This window comes from Macaca fascicularis, chromosome 15 (assembly GCF_037993035.2).
Source record: "Macaca fascicularis isolate 582-1 chromosome 15, T2T-MFA8v1.1".
Taxonomy (NCBI): Eukaryota; Metazoa; Chordata; class Mammalia; order Primates; family Cercopithecidae; genus Macaca; species Macaca fascicularis.
The window spans coordinates 80351827-80367766 of NC_088389.1; the positions used below are offsets into that span (position 1 = coordinate 80351827).

General features: G+C 36.6%; 1 protein-coding gene across 5 annotated transcripts in view; it reads right to left on the reverse strand.

Moving 5' to 3' along the window:
• Positions 1-15940, reverse strand: part of ADAMTSL1 (ADAMTS like 1) — a 979893-nt gene that overhangs the window by 384803 nt on the left and 579150 nt on the right. For all 5 annotated transcript variants that reach the window (XM_045373291.3, XM_005581665.5, XM_074017425.1 and 2 more), the window contains one exon: positions 9101-9228. In XM_045373291.3, the coding sequence (XP_045229226.2) occupies positions 9101-9228 (128 nt within the window). The remainder of the gene's footprint in view (positions 1-9100; positions 9229-15940) is intronic.

Genomic DNA, 15940 nt, shown 5'->3' on the forward strand with positions numbered 1-15940 from the left:
AACAAACTGAGTAAAATTAAGGGATACAAAATCAATATAGAAAAATCAGCTGCAATACTACACACTAATAACAAACTATCCACAAAAGAAATTAAGAGAACAGTCTCATCTACAATCACATCAAAAGAATAAACTACTTAGGAATAAACTAAGGAAGTGAAGGACTTATACACTGAAAATCACAAAACATTACTGAAAGAAATTAAAGGTGACACAAATAAATGGTAAAACATTCCATGTTCATGGAGTGTAAGAGTTAACAATGTTAAAATGTCCATGTTACCCAATGTAATCTACAGATACAATGCATTGCCTATCAAACTCCCAGTAACTGATTATTATAGAAATAGAAAAAACAGTTCTAAAATTCCTATGAAACCAAAAAGAATCTGGAATGTTCAGAACAATATCGAGAGAGAACAAAGCTGAAGGCACCACAGTTCCCGATTTCAAAACATTTTATGAGCTACAGAAATTAAAACAGTATGGTACTGGTGTAAAGATATGCCAGGGTAAAGACACCTTGGTGTGAAGACAGACATACACACCAATGGAACACCTAGAAAAACACTCACACATATACAGTCAACTGATCTTTGGCAAAGGTTCCAAGAATACACAGTGGGGAAAGGTGCTGGGAAAACTGGATATCCACATGTGAAAGAATAAAATTGCTATCAAAATTTCACCACATATGAAAACTAACTCAAAATGGATTATAGACTTAAATGGAAGACCTGAAACTATAAAACTCCAACTGGAAAATATAGGGGCAAAGCTTCCTAATATTGATTTGTCAATGATTTCTTAGCTGTAACACCAAAAGCACAAGCAACAAAGGCAAAAGTAGACTAGTAGGACACTACCAAAGTAAAGAGTCTGCACAGCAAAGGAAACAACAAAAATGAATGAACTTTGAGGCCATTATGCTGAGCGAAATAAGTCAGAAATAAGGACAAGTACTACGTGATTCCATGTATATAAGGTATTTAGACTAGTCAAGTACACAGAAGCAGACAGTAGAATGGAGGCTGCCAGAGGTTGGTGGGGAAGGAGAAATCATGCTTGCCATTCAAAGAGTCTAGTTTCAGTTACACAAGATGGTAAATTGTAGAGATCTACCGCACAGCACTGCTAGTATAGTTAACATTACTGTATAAAACACTTCAAATTTGGTTGAGATGGTGGATCTTATGCTAAATTGTCTTACCACAATAAAAAATGAAAATAAAAAGAGGAAGGGAAATAACAAAGAGGGAATTAGAGAGGAGATTAGCTCTAAGATCCTTCTCAGCTCAGTCTAGGTCTAAGTTTGAAATATTTTCTTAATTCTGCAAATGCAGAATTGGTTCCACCAACCTTGGTTCTGTGGTATAGGGATTAGGTTCCCAATTCTTTTGTAGAGATGTTTAATATCACATAGTTTTCCTCCTCTTTAGGTAAAGTGCAGATTGAAGAAATAAAATGACAACACTGCATATACTGTTTAAAAGCCAATTATTAAACATTTGAGTGTCTGCTGTGTGCTAAGCACTGTAAAAAAGGAGGACTTCATACAACTTAATTAGGAAAAGAAAGCATTATTATATAAAATGATTCTACCATAATAAAGTAACAATACATATAAAATATTTTTAAAACCCAGTTCCATATATATATTATTTACAGAATTGGGGGAAGTTCTCTTAGTTCTTAAAATATCTTACAACTATAATCAGTAGAAACTCAGAGGCAAATTAATAATTTGGTAAATTCTTGAGACTCTGGCCCCTTGGGATTTCTATCCTTGGTTATACCTACCAATTTGCTTAATGCATAGTAAGTATTCAATAAATATTTATTGAATGAATGAATTAAAATTGAGGAGATATACAAACTTTAGAAGGGCTACTGAACAAGCCACATAAGGATTTTTTTTTTTTTAATAAACAGAAAAAGACAGCTAAGAGTTACAGATTCCTGATATGGCAAGTAAAGGTTATGGACAACAAACACATTTCCAATCATCTTTTATTCCAACAAATTGGCTTATGGGATAAAACAGGCCATAAATTGGTCTTAAACATTCAGTCATTGGCCTTAGAGCATTTGTCTCCTGAAAGGAGATCAGATCTTGGAACAATATACCCCTGCCTAAGATATATGACCTGAAATATTAGAAGTCCTGGTAATACATTTAGACTAGGCTTTCACCCAAAAAGTAAAAGGAAGGCAACTGCAAACTCTTAAGCATCTGTTCCAAAATGTGCAATCTCCTTTAATGAAACAAAAAGACCATCTCATACAAATGACATGAGTAGTCATACCCACTCTGAACTTGTATATCTTTCTTTTAAACAAAAATTCAAACATTTCCAAGGAAAACAAGGGTGATAACATATAACACCAGATGAAGAATAACAGATAAAGCCTGCTTTGGGGCTCACTTGAGCTGAAAGTTCTAAAACCTCTTAAAACAAGTCCTGTGAACCTTAATTGGATGTTATGACAGAGATGAGATGTCTTTGAAAGAAAAAAAGCAAACATTTGTTTTAGAAGGAAAACCTTACCATTGAAAATTTTCTTTTGGTATATATTATTATACAGTATAGAAGTAAGACGCTAACTAAAGCCTATATTAGTGTATCAATATTTTCATGGCAGAATATCTGTGTTTGCAACTAAAAATCAGAGAAGTCAGTTTACTTTCTCTTAGCACAATTATTATGAAATGAGACTTGTAGAATGATCTTTCCTATTCCTGTGGACTAAGACTCCTTGGGGCTATTTATTTTAATTTTTCTGTGTTTATGTTGACACCATTCAGGCAGCCACATGTCTTTGGAATAATACTATAATCTTACTTGTTTTAGGCACCCCTCATGTGACTTTTATTTCTTGCTCATCTAATAATTGTATTTACCTCAAAAACTTTTAAATTCAATTTTAAGATTTAACTCAAAATATATTAACGTTTTAACAATTCTGCCATCCTTCATAAGATCAGTTTTTGCTATTTGGATAGATATGAAACAGCCAAACCCATCATTGAATCAGTTAAGATTTAGCATAATATTTGTATTCTGACTGTATTAATTAATTATGCTCTTAATGCAATATTGATGTAGTATTAATCTATACTATTAGCTAGATGAATTTGGCATTTCAGAAAGTATAAAAGGTCTCAGAAGACCTTTAAATCTTCTTTAGTCACCAGTGCAAAGGTTCACATCACACCTAAGAGCAGCCAGCTATCTGACTCGCTACCATCTCAAATGAGCTGCAGTTTCCTCCTTTGAGCCTGGTCTTGGCATTGACTTAATACAATGAGACAGACAATGTTACATACCATATTAAGTGTCTTATGCATTTGGAACTTCTTATGAGCAAAGCTAAATTAGCTGGCTGAAGACAAACATAGAGCTCTGAAAGATAGATCTTTAGTATCAAGTATTTTTTTAAAAAGCTAGACGAATGAGTTCACTATAAGTATTATTTCAGAGTATTTAGTAGGAGGGTTGAGGAACTGAAGAGAGGAGCAGCTTCTCAAGGTAGCTAGCACTTCATTTGAAGTAAAATAAATGTCCATCATCAAGCACCAGTAGGTATAGTCTCTTTTCTAATTGATGAAAAATAAAAACAGATATTATATTCTACTTGGTGATACTAGATTAGTAAAAGTTACATTATAAGAGTTACTCAATGAAACCTCATATAATCTTACAAAAATTAGTAAAGGTGGGAGACAATGTTCATTCACTGTCTTTCTTTGTTGTTCAGACCAGGGTTGCAGATAAAGGCAATGATCAGTGTTCCAATATTATAAACCTGGAAAATCAAGCACTGCCTACTTTCTGCAAGCCTCAGAGAAAGGGTAGGGGAGAAACCAAGGAAAGAATTCTGCTCAGTATGTTCCTGGGTCGGAACCTTTTCTCCAGTATCAAGTACTGCTTGTTGAGAATGAAGGCATTTATATTTAACATGTGTCTATGTTTTCATTCTGCTTTGTCTCCATTGAATTTTTTTCTATAACCTTCAAAAGATCACTCAGAGAGGATGTTCTGTACTCAGAGGGTAAACCAAGTCTCCTCACAAGCTCCCAATCCATCAGGGAAAAAAATTAACTCCAGAAATTGAGTAGTTGTCATTTACTCCATAAAATCTGAGTAATCTAGCTTCCTTTACAGTTCTGTCATATTGGGAATAGAATAATCATTAGCTGATAGACTTGAAAAAATAATCAGACCTGAGAGTGATCTAAGAGGTCATATTACCAGAGTTGGAAAATTGGCCTGGCAGGTTAATTTACCTGGTGGATGGGATTTATTTGGATTCAATATGAATGCTACTACATACATTCCAGTTACCTACTAGGCCTCTAAGGATATATACATTCACAACCTCTGATCTTTCCCTATTGGGAAGGTATATAAGATAACTGAACTGAATTTAGATGCATAAATTTGGAGTGGAGAAATGAGACAGAACCCATTAAGTTCATTATCTCATTAAAAATGAGTAAGAAAGCCATAGAAGACTGTTCATGGTAGATTGAAGAATAGTCCCAATTTTTCACTCTCTCTCTAACTCATGCTTTCACATGTAACATTTTGGCTCTCCCATTCTGACTCTGGACTTGCTGGGTGGCTTAGTTTGCCACTAATACTAGCAAATACTAGATACTAGCAAATATGGTACAAAAGCTGGAAACAGGCTTTGTACTGGGAATTGCTCTCTCTTACACCTCTGCTGTCACTATGAGAACTTGCCTAGGCTAGCCTGCCGGAGGATAAGGAACTTGTGGAGCAGAATTGGGTTTCCCATGTTGGCTCAGATGAAGCCAGTCTAGATCAGCCAACATCCAGCCAACCCTAGATATGTGATGAAGACCATCCAAGTCCATCAGAGTCACCTAGCCAAGCAATAATTCCATATCTGATATTCTAGTGAGGATTAGTGGTTGTTATGTAGCATTACTGTGGCACTGAATAATTGCTACACCAGTTAGAGTTTCCATTAGAGTAAAGAACTAAGGAGAGTATACTAATAAATTCTTGCTGGTACTAGAATAGATAGAATCAGTTGTTGACGGAAAAAACTTGAAAACTTTAAAAATCAAACTGATTTGAAGTCTTGAGGCTGAGCACGTATCTCAGAACATATTTATTTCTAAATTATAAGAGTCAAAATACATTCTAAACTCAGCCTAAGGACTGATTTAGGGCCATACTTAAGCAATGACTTAATTACCGTTAAGCATGAATGAGAAAAATGTTAGAATGTATTTCATTAATATTATATTTTGTTTTTATAAGTATACTTACTTAATATTTCTTACTGCTTAAAGTTATCTATTTTAATGAAAATTAAAATTTTTATACATGACTGTAACTGAAAAGTTTAATCAATGCTAGGTATCTCCATGAACTTTGATAGCTGAAACCTAGCTTTTTGAAACATGAGGCTGTAACCCAGGAATTTCTGTTAATAGTGAAAGATCTTGATTGCAAATAAAAATTATCAAGAAAACAAACAGCTTCTTAGGTGCTTGACAAGTTAAAAGATAATGAAGACAACTACGCTTCCATCCAAGATCCTGAGCAGATGCATTCAAACTATATAGGGAGGAGAATATAAATCATCTAAAATGAAATCATCCAAACTGTCTGATTCCCTTTAGATACCAAAGGGGACTTGCTCCACACTTTCATTACACATAAAAAAGGAGAAAACACAGGGCTAAAATCCTATTAATAAAACTTGTGAAGTGATACAGAACGGCAGAAAGAGAAAGCCAGGGACACACAAACATTTGAGAATCTCTGATTCCAAACATAATAATCCCACGGTAAAGAAAACGGATTTTTTTCTTTTTTCTTTTCTTTTTTTGAGATGGAGTTTCACTCTTGACACCAAGGCTGGAGTACAGTGATGCGATCTTGGCTCACTGCAACCTCCGCCTCTGGGGTTCAAGCGATTCTCCTGCCTCAGCCTCCCCAGTAGCTGGAATTACAAGCACCCGCCACCACGCCCAGCTATTTTTTGTATTTTTAGTAGAGACGGGGTTTCTCCATATTGCCCTGGTTTGTCTTGAACTCTTGACCCCAGGTGATCCACCCACCTTGGCCTTCCAAAGTACTGGGATTACAGGCGTGAGCCACTGTGCCTGGCCAAACTGAATTTTGATTGAGGACCAGTGACACTTAGGATAAGGTCTCCCCTGGGTAAGTGGGTCTGACTAGCATCCACAAAGGGCCCCTGCCAGGTTAAGTTCTCTGCAACAGAAGCTTTCAGACTCTTTTGAAATGATACATATTTTCTATCACAGCTCAGCACACACACAAATGCATGCTTGGGGTAGGGGGTTTGCATGTGTATACGCATGCCTTGTTTTGAAAAATGCAACATACACAAAGGTCTTGAATCAAAGCAGGAACTATCTAAGTGGTTCAATAATAGCATATTCTGCTGTGCCTTCTAGAAAATAAGTGTATACTTGCCATAAAAGCTAAAGTATTGGGTTAGTGAATTGAAGGTAATAGCAAAAACTGCAATTACTTTTGCACCAACCTAATAGGTTAAAAGTCAGCATTATAACATCTATGAACATTCAACGGGTTACATACTTTTTTGGTATTATTATAAAAGTATTTACTTAGTCACTGTAGATCTTTAAATTGTCCTTGGAGATGCAGATTTTCTACAATCAACACACCCCCAAAGACAGTAACTCAGTCTTAGTTTTGCTCCTTTTAAAATCTGTAGCTGTAAGATTTAACTCATTAGGGCACAGAGGTAATATGATCATGTGGTCATGTCATGAGCTGCTTGTCTCCAGAAAGCCCACTAGAATCTCAGACTGAACAGCTAAATCAGCCTCTATGTTGTTTGTCTCATAAGGATCAGAATTAATACAGTTTAGCCTAACAATACAAATCCTATTGAAGAAAGATGTCAAAATATATGACCAGGCATATATAAATAGTTATTTCACAATTAAAAATATATATTACATTTCTGTCCAGATTGTTCCAGAGTTTAATGATGATGATAAGTTTTTGATTTGCTAAAGAATTACTAGAATTTAACAGTATAGAACATATCCATGTGTATAATGTATCAGTCCATACTAAGCACTGGTTTTTAAGAAACTAATATTTCTTTATATTCTTGTTAGATTTGGAAATGCCTTCTATTTGGAGACATTTTTTCTTCTTCAGTTTCCTAAAGAATGGGTAGTGTACCTCTGCCCCATTTTTTAAACTTCTTGTTCAGCCTTGTATGAGATTACTGAATATATGTTTTTAATACTTGAAAGTAAAATAGGGACATATCTTCTATATGCTTATAATTTTGGCATTTATATCCTACTTTTCTAATGCTTTAGAAGTAGAAGACAACTGATATCTTTTGTAGTTTCATAATAGAGCCCTAACACCTAGAGCTTTAACTTACTAGGTGGCAAAATTGTTTTTATTTTTAATTCCACAAGGCATCAATATTTGATTAGTTGCTGAATGACAGAATTTAGTGATTTTAATGTACTCCCTAAATTGCTTCTCAGTCTCTCACTCAGTAAAAGATCCTACCGCAATCTAACATACATATCACTGAGACAGTATGAAAATTCCCCTTTGTTTCTTATTAGTTTTGTGAGACACATGTTTTGGCTCATCTCTAAAAAATATTCAAGGATGCTAATTTGAGGAAACTAGGTAACAGGAACATTCTAAATTTATACTTTTTGGCTTTACTGATGTATGAATATTATCAGTTACATTATCACCCTGTAGCAGCATATATTGCAGATTTAGGAAGTTTTGTATATTCGAGATTAAGAGAGCAGGTGAATCATAAGGAGCAAAAGTCTAGTCTTTCTTATCAGCTTAAGGTTCTCGCTGATTCGAAGCTGGCCTCAAAAATGAGACAAACAAACTTACTGGTAGATATAATCACATTGACCCATTTTTAGTGCACACCGCAATGCCACAGTGGCCAAATATCAGAATTGATCTGGTGTTTTGTTGGATATATCTCAGGTTATAACATTTCCAGTGAGACCTGCCTGGAGCCAAAATGGTCTTTTGTGATTCAATGAAGAACCATCTATTGGGCTTCTAATATCTGTTAGACCCTGTGCAGGCCTTGGAGAGACAGAAAGGAATAAGGCTCAGATGCTGATTTCAAGAAATTCTCACTCTTATTAAAGTAAGTTGACATTTTTCTGAACCTCTGTCTCACCACTTTCTGCTATTTGTTTATGAAATGTCTAGAATTCTTTTTCTGTTTCCTGTTTTATAATATAGTATATACAGTAATTTTGATCAAATCTCCTACTTGCTATACATAACACTTTTCAGAGTCAAATAAAATCTTTCATTAAAAATATTACCATAGTACTTTATATTTTACAGTTTGGAGACAGATCTAGTCACAGATGACACAGCTCAAGAAGGAGTTTTAAATTATTATTACTCTAAGTAAAAATTTCCATTCTGAGGCCTCAGGCCTTTTCCTTTTAGCTTAAATGTCATTAGCCACCCCCATGTCTACCTTCTTCATCCCTCTCACTATTCCTGACCCAATTCCCACTGAAGCTTCTATTTTTCCAAACTTCTTTATATCCAAAATTCATCATTCATTGAACTGAATGACTTTAAGAAAATTCTGGCTATTAGGACAACTACAAAGATAAACCAATATGTTATTCACTTGTAAAGTACTTGGTAATACTAAAAATCCAGCATAAACCCAATATGCTACTAACACCAATATTGTACAATATATTATAGAGCTAATAATTCCAGAACCATTCCTAACAATAAATTCTCCTTCCAGTCCTAACATGAAAACAGGTAACATGTGCTTGGTAAAGATGATAAGTTCTCTATTGCTTATCATCTGATAAGAGTATATAAAGACCTGGCTGGAGATGGACATAAGTACACAAGTAAAAACACGTAAGAACACAAATTTAATTATTTGTACGTTCCTTTAATTATTTTCTTTTATCTGGATCTGTAAGCAACAAAATATTCCCCATTAAACCCAATCACGAAAGTATGCCTCAAACCTGCTACCTCTGGTTCTCACAAAGACCCCCAACAGGTGCAGGACTTACTTGCTGCTCAGGCAGCGTCTCAGAGAGTAGGAGGCCCCTCCCCCGCAGGTGCGTGAGCACTCACTCCATGGGCCCCAGGCATCCCATAGGCCGTCCCGGTCCTCCTCGGAGCGTGCGGTCCTGGAACTCTGTGAGAAACAAAAGAATGGTCAGCATCATATCCCCATGGAACCCTGAAACATGTGTCCTAAAATGTGACTGGCCTGTACGTGTGTACACGGTGGCCTTGCTAGGAATGAAAACGTGCAATCAGATTCTCGGATTCTTTTCCATTTCATACTACCTATATGTTCAGGGAGAGGGATATTTAAATTTAAGGGCCCTGGGCAATGACTGAAGTGGGCACGAGGTTGTACAAATGGAACAAATGAAAAAGGAAGCCAGAAGCAGGAATTTGGGTTAGAAAACAATCAATTGCATTGAAGTCACAATTCTGCTCAGGGTTCATGAGTGTATTCTTCATCTCTTTGCGAAGGGAAAGAAGCTGCTCTCAGAAGTATTTCTATCCTGAGAAGCTTGGCATGTGCATACTAAACTGCTTCCCAAAATCTAACAATGCTTTACACCATTGACAACTTTTTAATAAAGCAACTGCATTCCTAGTTTTAGATTTGTTCATTGGAATAACTATACAAATAACTTTAGTAATGCAGGGATTGCCTCTTGACAAATAGACTTGCTGGTTATTTACAGGCTTTCTAGGAAAATTTCCATACACTGTAAGAATACTTGTGGCTATGTACAGGTCTCAACGCTGTGCTTCACATTCAAGAAAAAGATAAAATTTGTGCTATAGTTAAGAGAACAGGCTCTGGAGTTACAGATTATCTGAGTTTGCGTACAGATTCTATTTTTTATTATGAGTCCTTGAACAAGTAACTTACCACCTTCCTATGTTCCAATTTCCCTTTTTACAAAGTGGGGATAACATTATAACCATGCTACTGCACACACACACACACGCACACACATATCGTATAGGAAGATTAGCAAAATGAACTTAGCCCACCCAGAGCTAGTGCCAGAGCAGAGCACTAATTTTTATTTTGTAGCAATGGGATCCTTTATAAATCAGTTGCTATGGGGTTCGGTTGTTAAACTGACTACTCCTTTGAACTTTTAAAACCTGTACAAATTAAGTCAGAAACTTGGCCTTACGATGTTACACAAATGGTTTTCCAACTGGTGCATGTTATACTTAGCTTCCTGAATCATTTGAAAGGGAGATGAGATAGCACAGTGATTAGGAGCAGGAACTGTGGATCTACTCAGCCTGGGATGCAATACTGGCTTTAGAGCTTCCTAGCTCTATAAACTTGGGCACATACACAATCTCATATGCTTCCGTTTTCTTATCATAAAATGGAGATAATAAAGATACTACAACAATGAATGAATCAATGGATCTTTGTGAGCAGTAAAAGAGTTGATATATAAAAAGCACATAAAGTGGAAATAACCCAAATGTCCATGAGTGGATGAATATGTAAACAAAATGTGATATATACATACAATGGAATACTATTCAGCCTTAAAAAGGAAGAAAATTTAGATGCAGGTTCAACATGAATGAAACTTAAAGACATGACACTAAGTGAAATAAGTCAGACACAAAAGAACAAATATTGCATGATTCCACTTACTGAGGTACCTAGAATAGTCAAATTCATAGACATAGAAATGTCTGTGTCTGTGTCTAGACTAGGGGGTGCTGGGAGAGAGGGGAATGGGGAGTTGTTTTGTGGATACAGAGTTTCAGTTAGGGAAGATGAAAAAGTTCTGGAGATGGATGGTAGTGATGATTCCAAAACAATGTGAATGTATTTAATGTCACTGAACTATATACTTAAAAATAGTTAAAATATTAAATTTTGTATTAGTACATTTCACTACCATAAAAACAAATATGCACATATATTTTTAAAAGTACATAGGGCCTAAATAATAAGCACTACATTGTATAAGCATTTGTTGCTATTATTATTTAACATTATTTATTACTTATTGTTAATATGTATACACATATATGGGCTCTGAAAGTTTACAGGAGGTACACTGGTAAGGCACCAGGCTTTTTGCTGTTGAGTTTAGTTGAGACACTGTACTTGTAAGGTATCATCTCCCTGAAATCCCTGACTTTCCCACAGTACGACCTTGCATCCACTTGTCATATTGCATCTGCTTGGTGATGTCATCTGCCAGCAGTTTTATGTTCCTATAAAATGCGGCAAAGCCTGGGTAACGGAGCCACATTGGTAACCCCAAAATCTGTACTTTTGAAAGGAAGAATTTATTGAGCTCCAAAGCCTGGTTTTTAGGATTATTAAAATCAATCTTTAATCACTGCAATATGAGGTGCTCTGTTTTCAGAACTTAAAACAGTGAGAGAGAAAAGATTCTTTGCCATACCCAAATTTCTTCTCCATGGCCCATTAAATTCATCCCTCAGATTTTTAAAAGTTAATTGCATATCTTCTAACTCTTTGTTTGCTGCATGTGAATAGAAGATAGGATTGCTGACTGCTGAGAGAGGTACAGGATTTTCCTGAAGCAGTTTCTATTTGTGTGACAAATATACATTTGTGGGATGCAATTTCTCTCATTTTACTCAAATTCAATATGACTTTGATGAAACCAGTATCACAAATGTAAAGATTCATGCAGTAATTGAAATGAGTGATTACAAACTTTGATGCTATCCATTACAACAACTGCAAAAACAAAACAAAACCAAACAAAACAAAATCCACATGCAACATTCACCAGCAAACTGCATTTTCATATGAGATAAAAACACTTCAATGCCAAATCCTTGGGGAGTTTCCCTCTGGCTGTTCTCTGGGTAAGATACTGGTAAATAATGTACGGTTGTGAATTTTTCTAGAAAAACAAGTTGTTTCAAACTCTGTGCTAAAGTTCCTTGATATTTTTCATGTGCCTTGTTTGAAGAAGTGCTAAAAGCTTCAATGGTGAGGTTTCACTGCTAAGCATCTTATCTCATCACATATTACACGTTTCAGCACTACACATAGTAAGTGCCCACAATGTCTCTGAATGAGATCTCATGCAAACCCAGAAGCAAGTTATAGGTCTATTTCACAAAGCCAAACAAACTCCAAGTTTTCTTTTAACAAGTAGAAAAAACATAATTCATTCCAATGGAATCCATGTTTAATGTTGGAGAAAGTAATTTTTCTGCTTTTTAACTGTGCCAGACATTTACATCTATAACCAGCAATGACTTTTTAGAGATGCTTTTCTGATTATTTAAAATCTAGAAGTATTTGCTTATTGCAGCTTTTAAGACTTTCTTCACTATAAACAAATTTTGTGTCTGGCCCTGGTAGAACACATACTTACTTCTCTTCTACATTTTTTTTTTTTTTTTTTTTTTTTTTGAGACAGTGTCTTGCTTTGTTTCCCAGGCTGGAGTGCAGCCTTGACCTCCTGGGTTCAAGGGATCCTCCTGCCTCAGCCTCTTGAGTAGCTGGGACTACAGGTGCTTGCCACCACACCAAGCTAATTTTTGTATTTTTCATAGAAACAAGGTTTCGCTATGTTGCCCAAGCTGGTCTTGAACTCCTGAGCTCAAGCTATCCAGCCACCTTGGCCTCTCGAAGTGCTGGCATTACAGGCATGGGCCATCATGCTTGGCCCCATTACTCTTTTACTTTTGAATGTACAGTCCTTTTAACTTTACAGCAGCAGTTTTCTAAAGGGTAAACTTTGAATTGCATCTAGCAGGGGAAATAGAGGCAGAAGAAAAATAAAGAGCAGATAATGGGTTGCTTAAAAGTAATGCTGATTGCCTCTGAAATAAAAAAAATCTAAGTTTTTCTATACAGGCCAGCCAATGTTCTTCAATTTGATTTTCATCAGATAAATGTAATATTGTAATTAAGTGTCTCAAAAGGAAGGTTATGGGTGCTATTGAACACAGTGATCAAAAGATTATCCCTGACCCCACTGCTGGAAATTTCAGTAGCAATGTCATGTGAGATGATGGTCTTTAGCTATTAATATCAATGACAAAGAACTAAAGAACAACCAGTAAGTTCTTTATGTAAGGCAATTTTTCACTAGTAGGAGATTTATCATAAAAAAGTCTAGAGTGCATCTCATATTGAACTTGAGGGAAAAGGCCATTATAAAGCCCTTTCTTATTACAACAACTATTTTACTTTATAGGCATTGGATGAGTGAGAATGGACAATTGGCAGCTGTTTTGATCTAGCATTTGAGAAATCCACTGAGAGAAGAAGTGCCTGAGTTTTTGGCCCTATAATTTTATGGAAATTGACTAGGCCTGTTGAGTTATTGAATTTAGAAACAGTTCAGCCATTTTTAGATCTTTGGTGCCACATTTTGACCTTTAAATGTAGTGTTGATTAAGTCTCCTAAATCAACTGCGATCTTCTCAAGAACTCAGCAATCAACCCCCCAACTCCATTGATACATTGTTCCTGGCCAGTCAAGACGTTCTCAGCCTCAGTAAATGCCAATTGCATGGAATACAGATTGTGGTCACAGATCATTATATGCCTTCTACAAATACTAGAAGAGCTCTCCTACATCCATCAACCTGAGAATGGTGTCATTTTCTTGCCATTACTGGCTTATCTAAATGTGGTTTTCATCTGATAGTTTTGTGGTTAATTCCAGAGCCAATTGCAGCAACAAGGTCTCAGGTGAACAGCTCCAAGCCTGACAGCTACAAGTAGTTAAACAATTTGAGTAATCACACGAAGCAATGTTTTCCCTGCAGCTCTCTGCCCAATAGACACTTCACCTTAGAATGACCTCCTATGTACCACTTATCCATAGCCTCTTTCATTGGAACCTGCACAGGTTATCAAATACGTGAAAGATGTAAGATGAAGCAGAAATTAGCAATGAAAGACTAGAGTTATATTTGCTCAGAGACCCATATATACAGGGTACTTGGAAAATATTTTTTCCAAATGTTAAAACAAGAGGTCAAGCTATACAAAATTAATTAAAAAAAAAAGTAGGTGCTGAGGAAATGCTTGATAGTTTTTTTTTGTAAAAATGAAGTCATGTAACAGCTGAAGTTATAGTATAAGAGAAGTGTTTTTCAGATGTCAACAGATCCTCAGAAGTAACAAAAAGGCTATGAGACAAGGCAAAGAATGGCGCTTACAATTCTAAGAACATCGAGAAGGTACCTGAACCTCTGGTTTTCCACTTCCAGACAGACAGCATTTAGCTTAAGCTATCTGGAGCTGTGTATGTGGCTGTATCAAATGGATGTCACACAGCTCTGTATTAAAAAGAGGGGCAACTCCTCCAGTGATGAGAGAACCATTTTTCCTGTGGTCTGCCCACGCAAAGTGGAGCAATCTATACACAGAAACATCCTGGTCATGTCTGCAGCTTTGGAAACAAATCTGCAGATTCCATTTTTAGCTGCCCTACCCACATCAGGTCTCTATAAATCTTATCTAATCCTTGGCTTCTTTAACAAGTTGGAATACTGGTTCTGCCGCCAACTGTACGTGGTAGGGGTTGTGATTCCCTGCTCCTGAGAGCTCACAGACATTAAGCAGTAACTGGGCTCTTGTAAAAGTCCATTAGCTTTTTGATGTACTTTCTTAGAGTGTAGTGTGTGGATACTGAGGCATGCGCCTTCCCAGATGATATTTGCTGCTGGCTTTGCTTAGGAAATTTGGATCATCTGGTTCTTATCACAGCTGCACTGTTGGGAGATATGATGAACTGCCAGTGACACAGTGCATGGTCTTTGAGAGGCCACTGCATGAAGCCTGTCCCTTGCTACTGAAGAGAAAAGTCAATTCTGTAACAGGGTGTAAAAGCTATACAGGCCAAGGAGGACTTTTGGGTACCTGTCTCCCTTTTGCTTTCTCAGCATCTATGCACACATTCCAGTGCACTTTTGCACATTCCTGTTAAGGCACCTAACTGCACCTACGCCTAAAGAGTTGACGGTGAGGGAAAACTGGGGTCTCTTAAGTACCTACATGCCAGGAAGCATGCCAAGATTTAGACAAATGATTGTATTTAATCCTCACAATTACCCAGGTCAGGTAAGAATTTTTTTTCCTTATTCTAGAAATAAGAAAATTGAGGCTGTGAGATTGAACAACCTGTATCATGCTGCAGGAGAAAGAGCACAGACTTTAGAGTGAGATGGACTTTCCTAGTCATATACTGGTAAACTTGACTTAGACATGTTGCCAGACCTCATTTAGCCAGAGTTTCTTCATGTGTAAAATGGGCACATTGGCCGGGCAAGGTGGCTCACGCCAGCACTTTGACAGTCCGAGGCGGGCGGATCAGCTGAGGTCAGGAGTTTGAGACCACCCTGACCAACATGGTGAAACCCCATCTTTACTAAAAACACAAAAGATTAGCCAGGCGTGGTGGTGCTTGCCTGTAATCCCAGCTACTTGGGAGGCTGGGGCACAAGAATCGTTTGAACCCAGGAGGTGGAGGTTGCAGTGAGCTGAGATTGGGCCAATGCACTCCAGCCTGGGCAACAAGAGTAAAACCTCATCTCAAAAAAAAAAAGAAAAAGGAAACATTGATACCTCTCATAATATGGTGATTAACAGAGAGAACACATGGGAAATACCTAGCGTAGTTTCTGGAATATTAGTGCCAATTATTTTATCTTTCCCTGCTCCCACCCCCATACCACAAATGCACACACACACACTTATGTCACATAGCTAATATCTGGTAAAGCCAGGTTTTATGTCTATATCTATCTTTTGTTTTGTTTTGTTTTTGTTGTATGGTTTTTTTGTTTGTTTGTTTTTTTGCTGCCTAGCTGCATATTTTGACCTTTCTTTCCTTTTC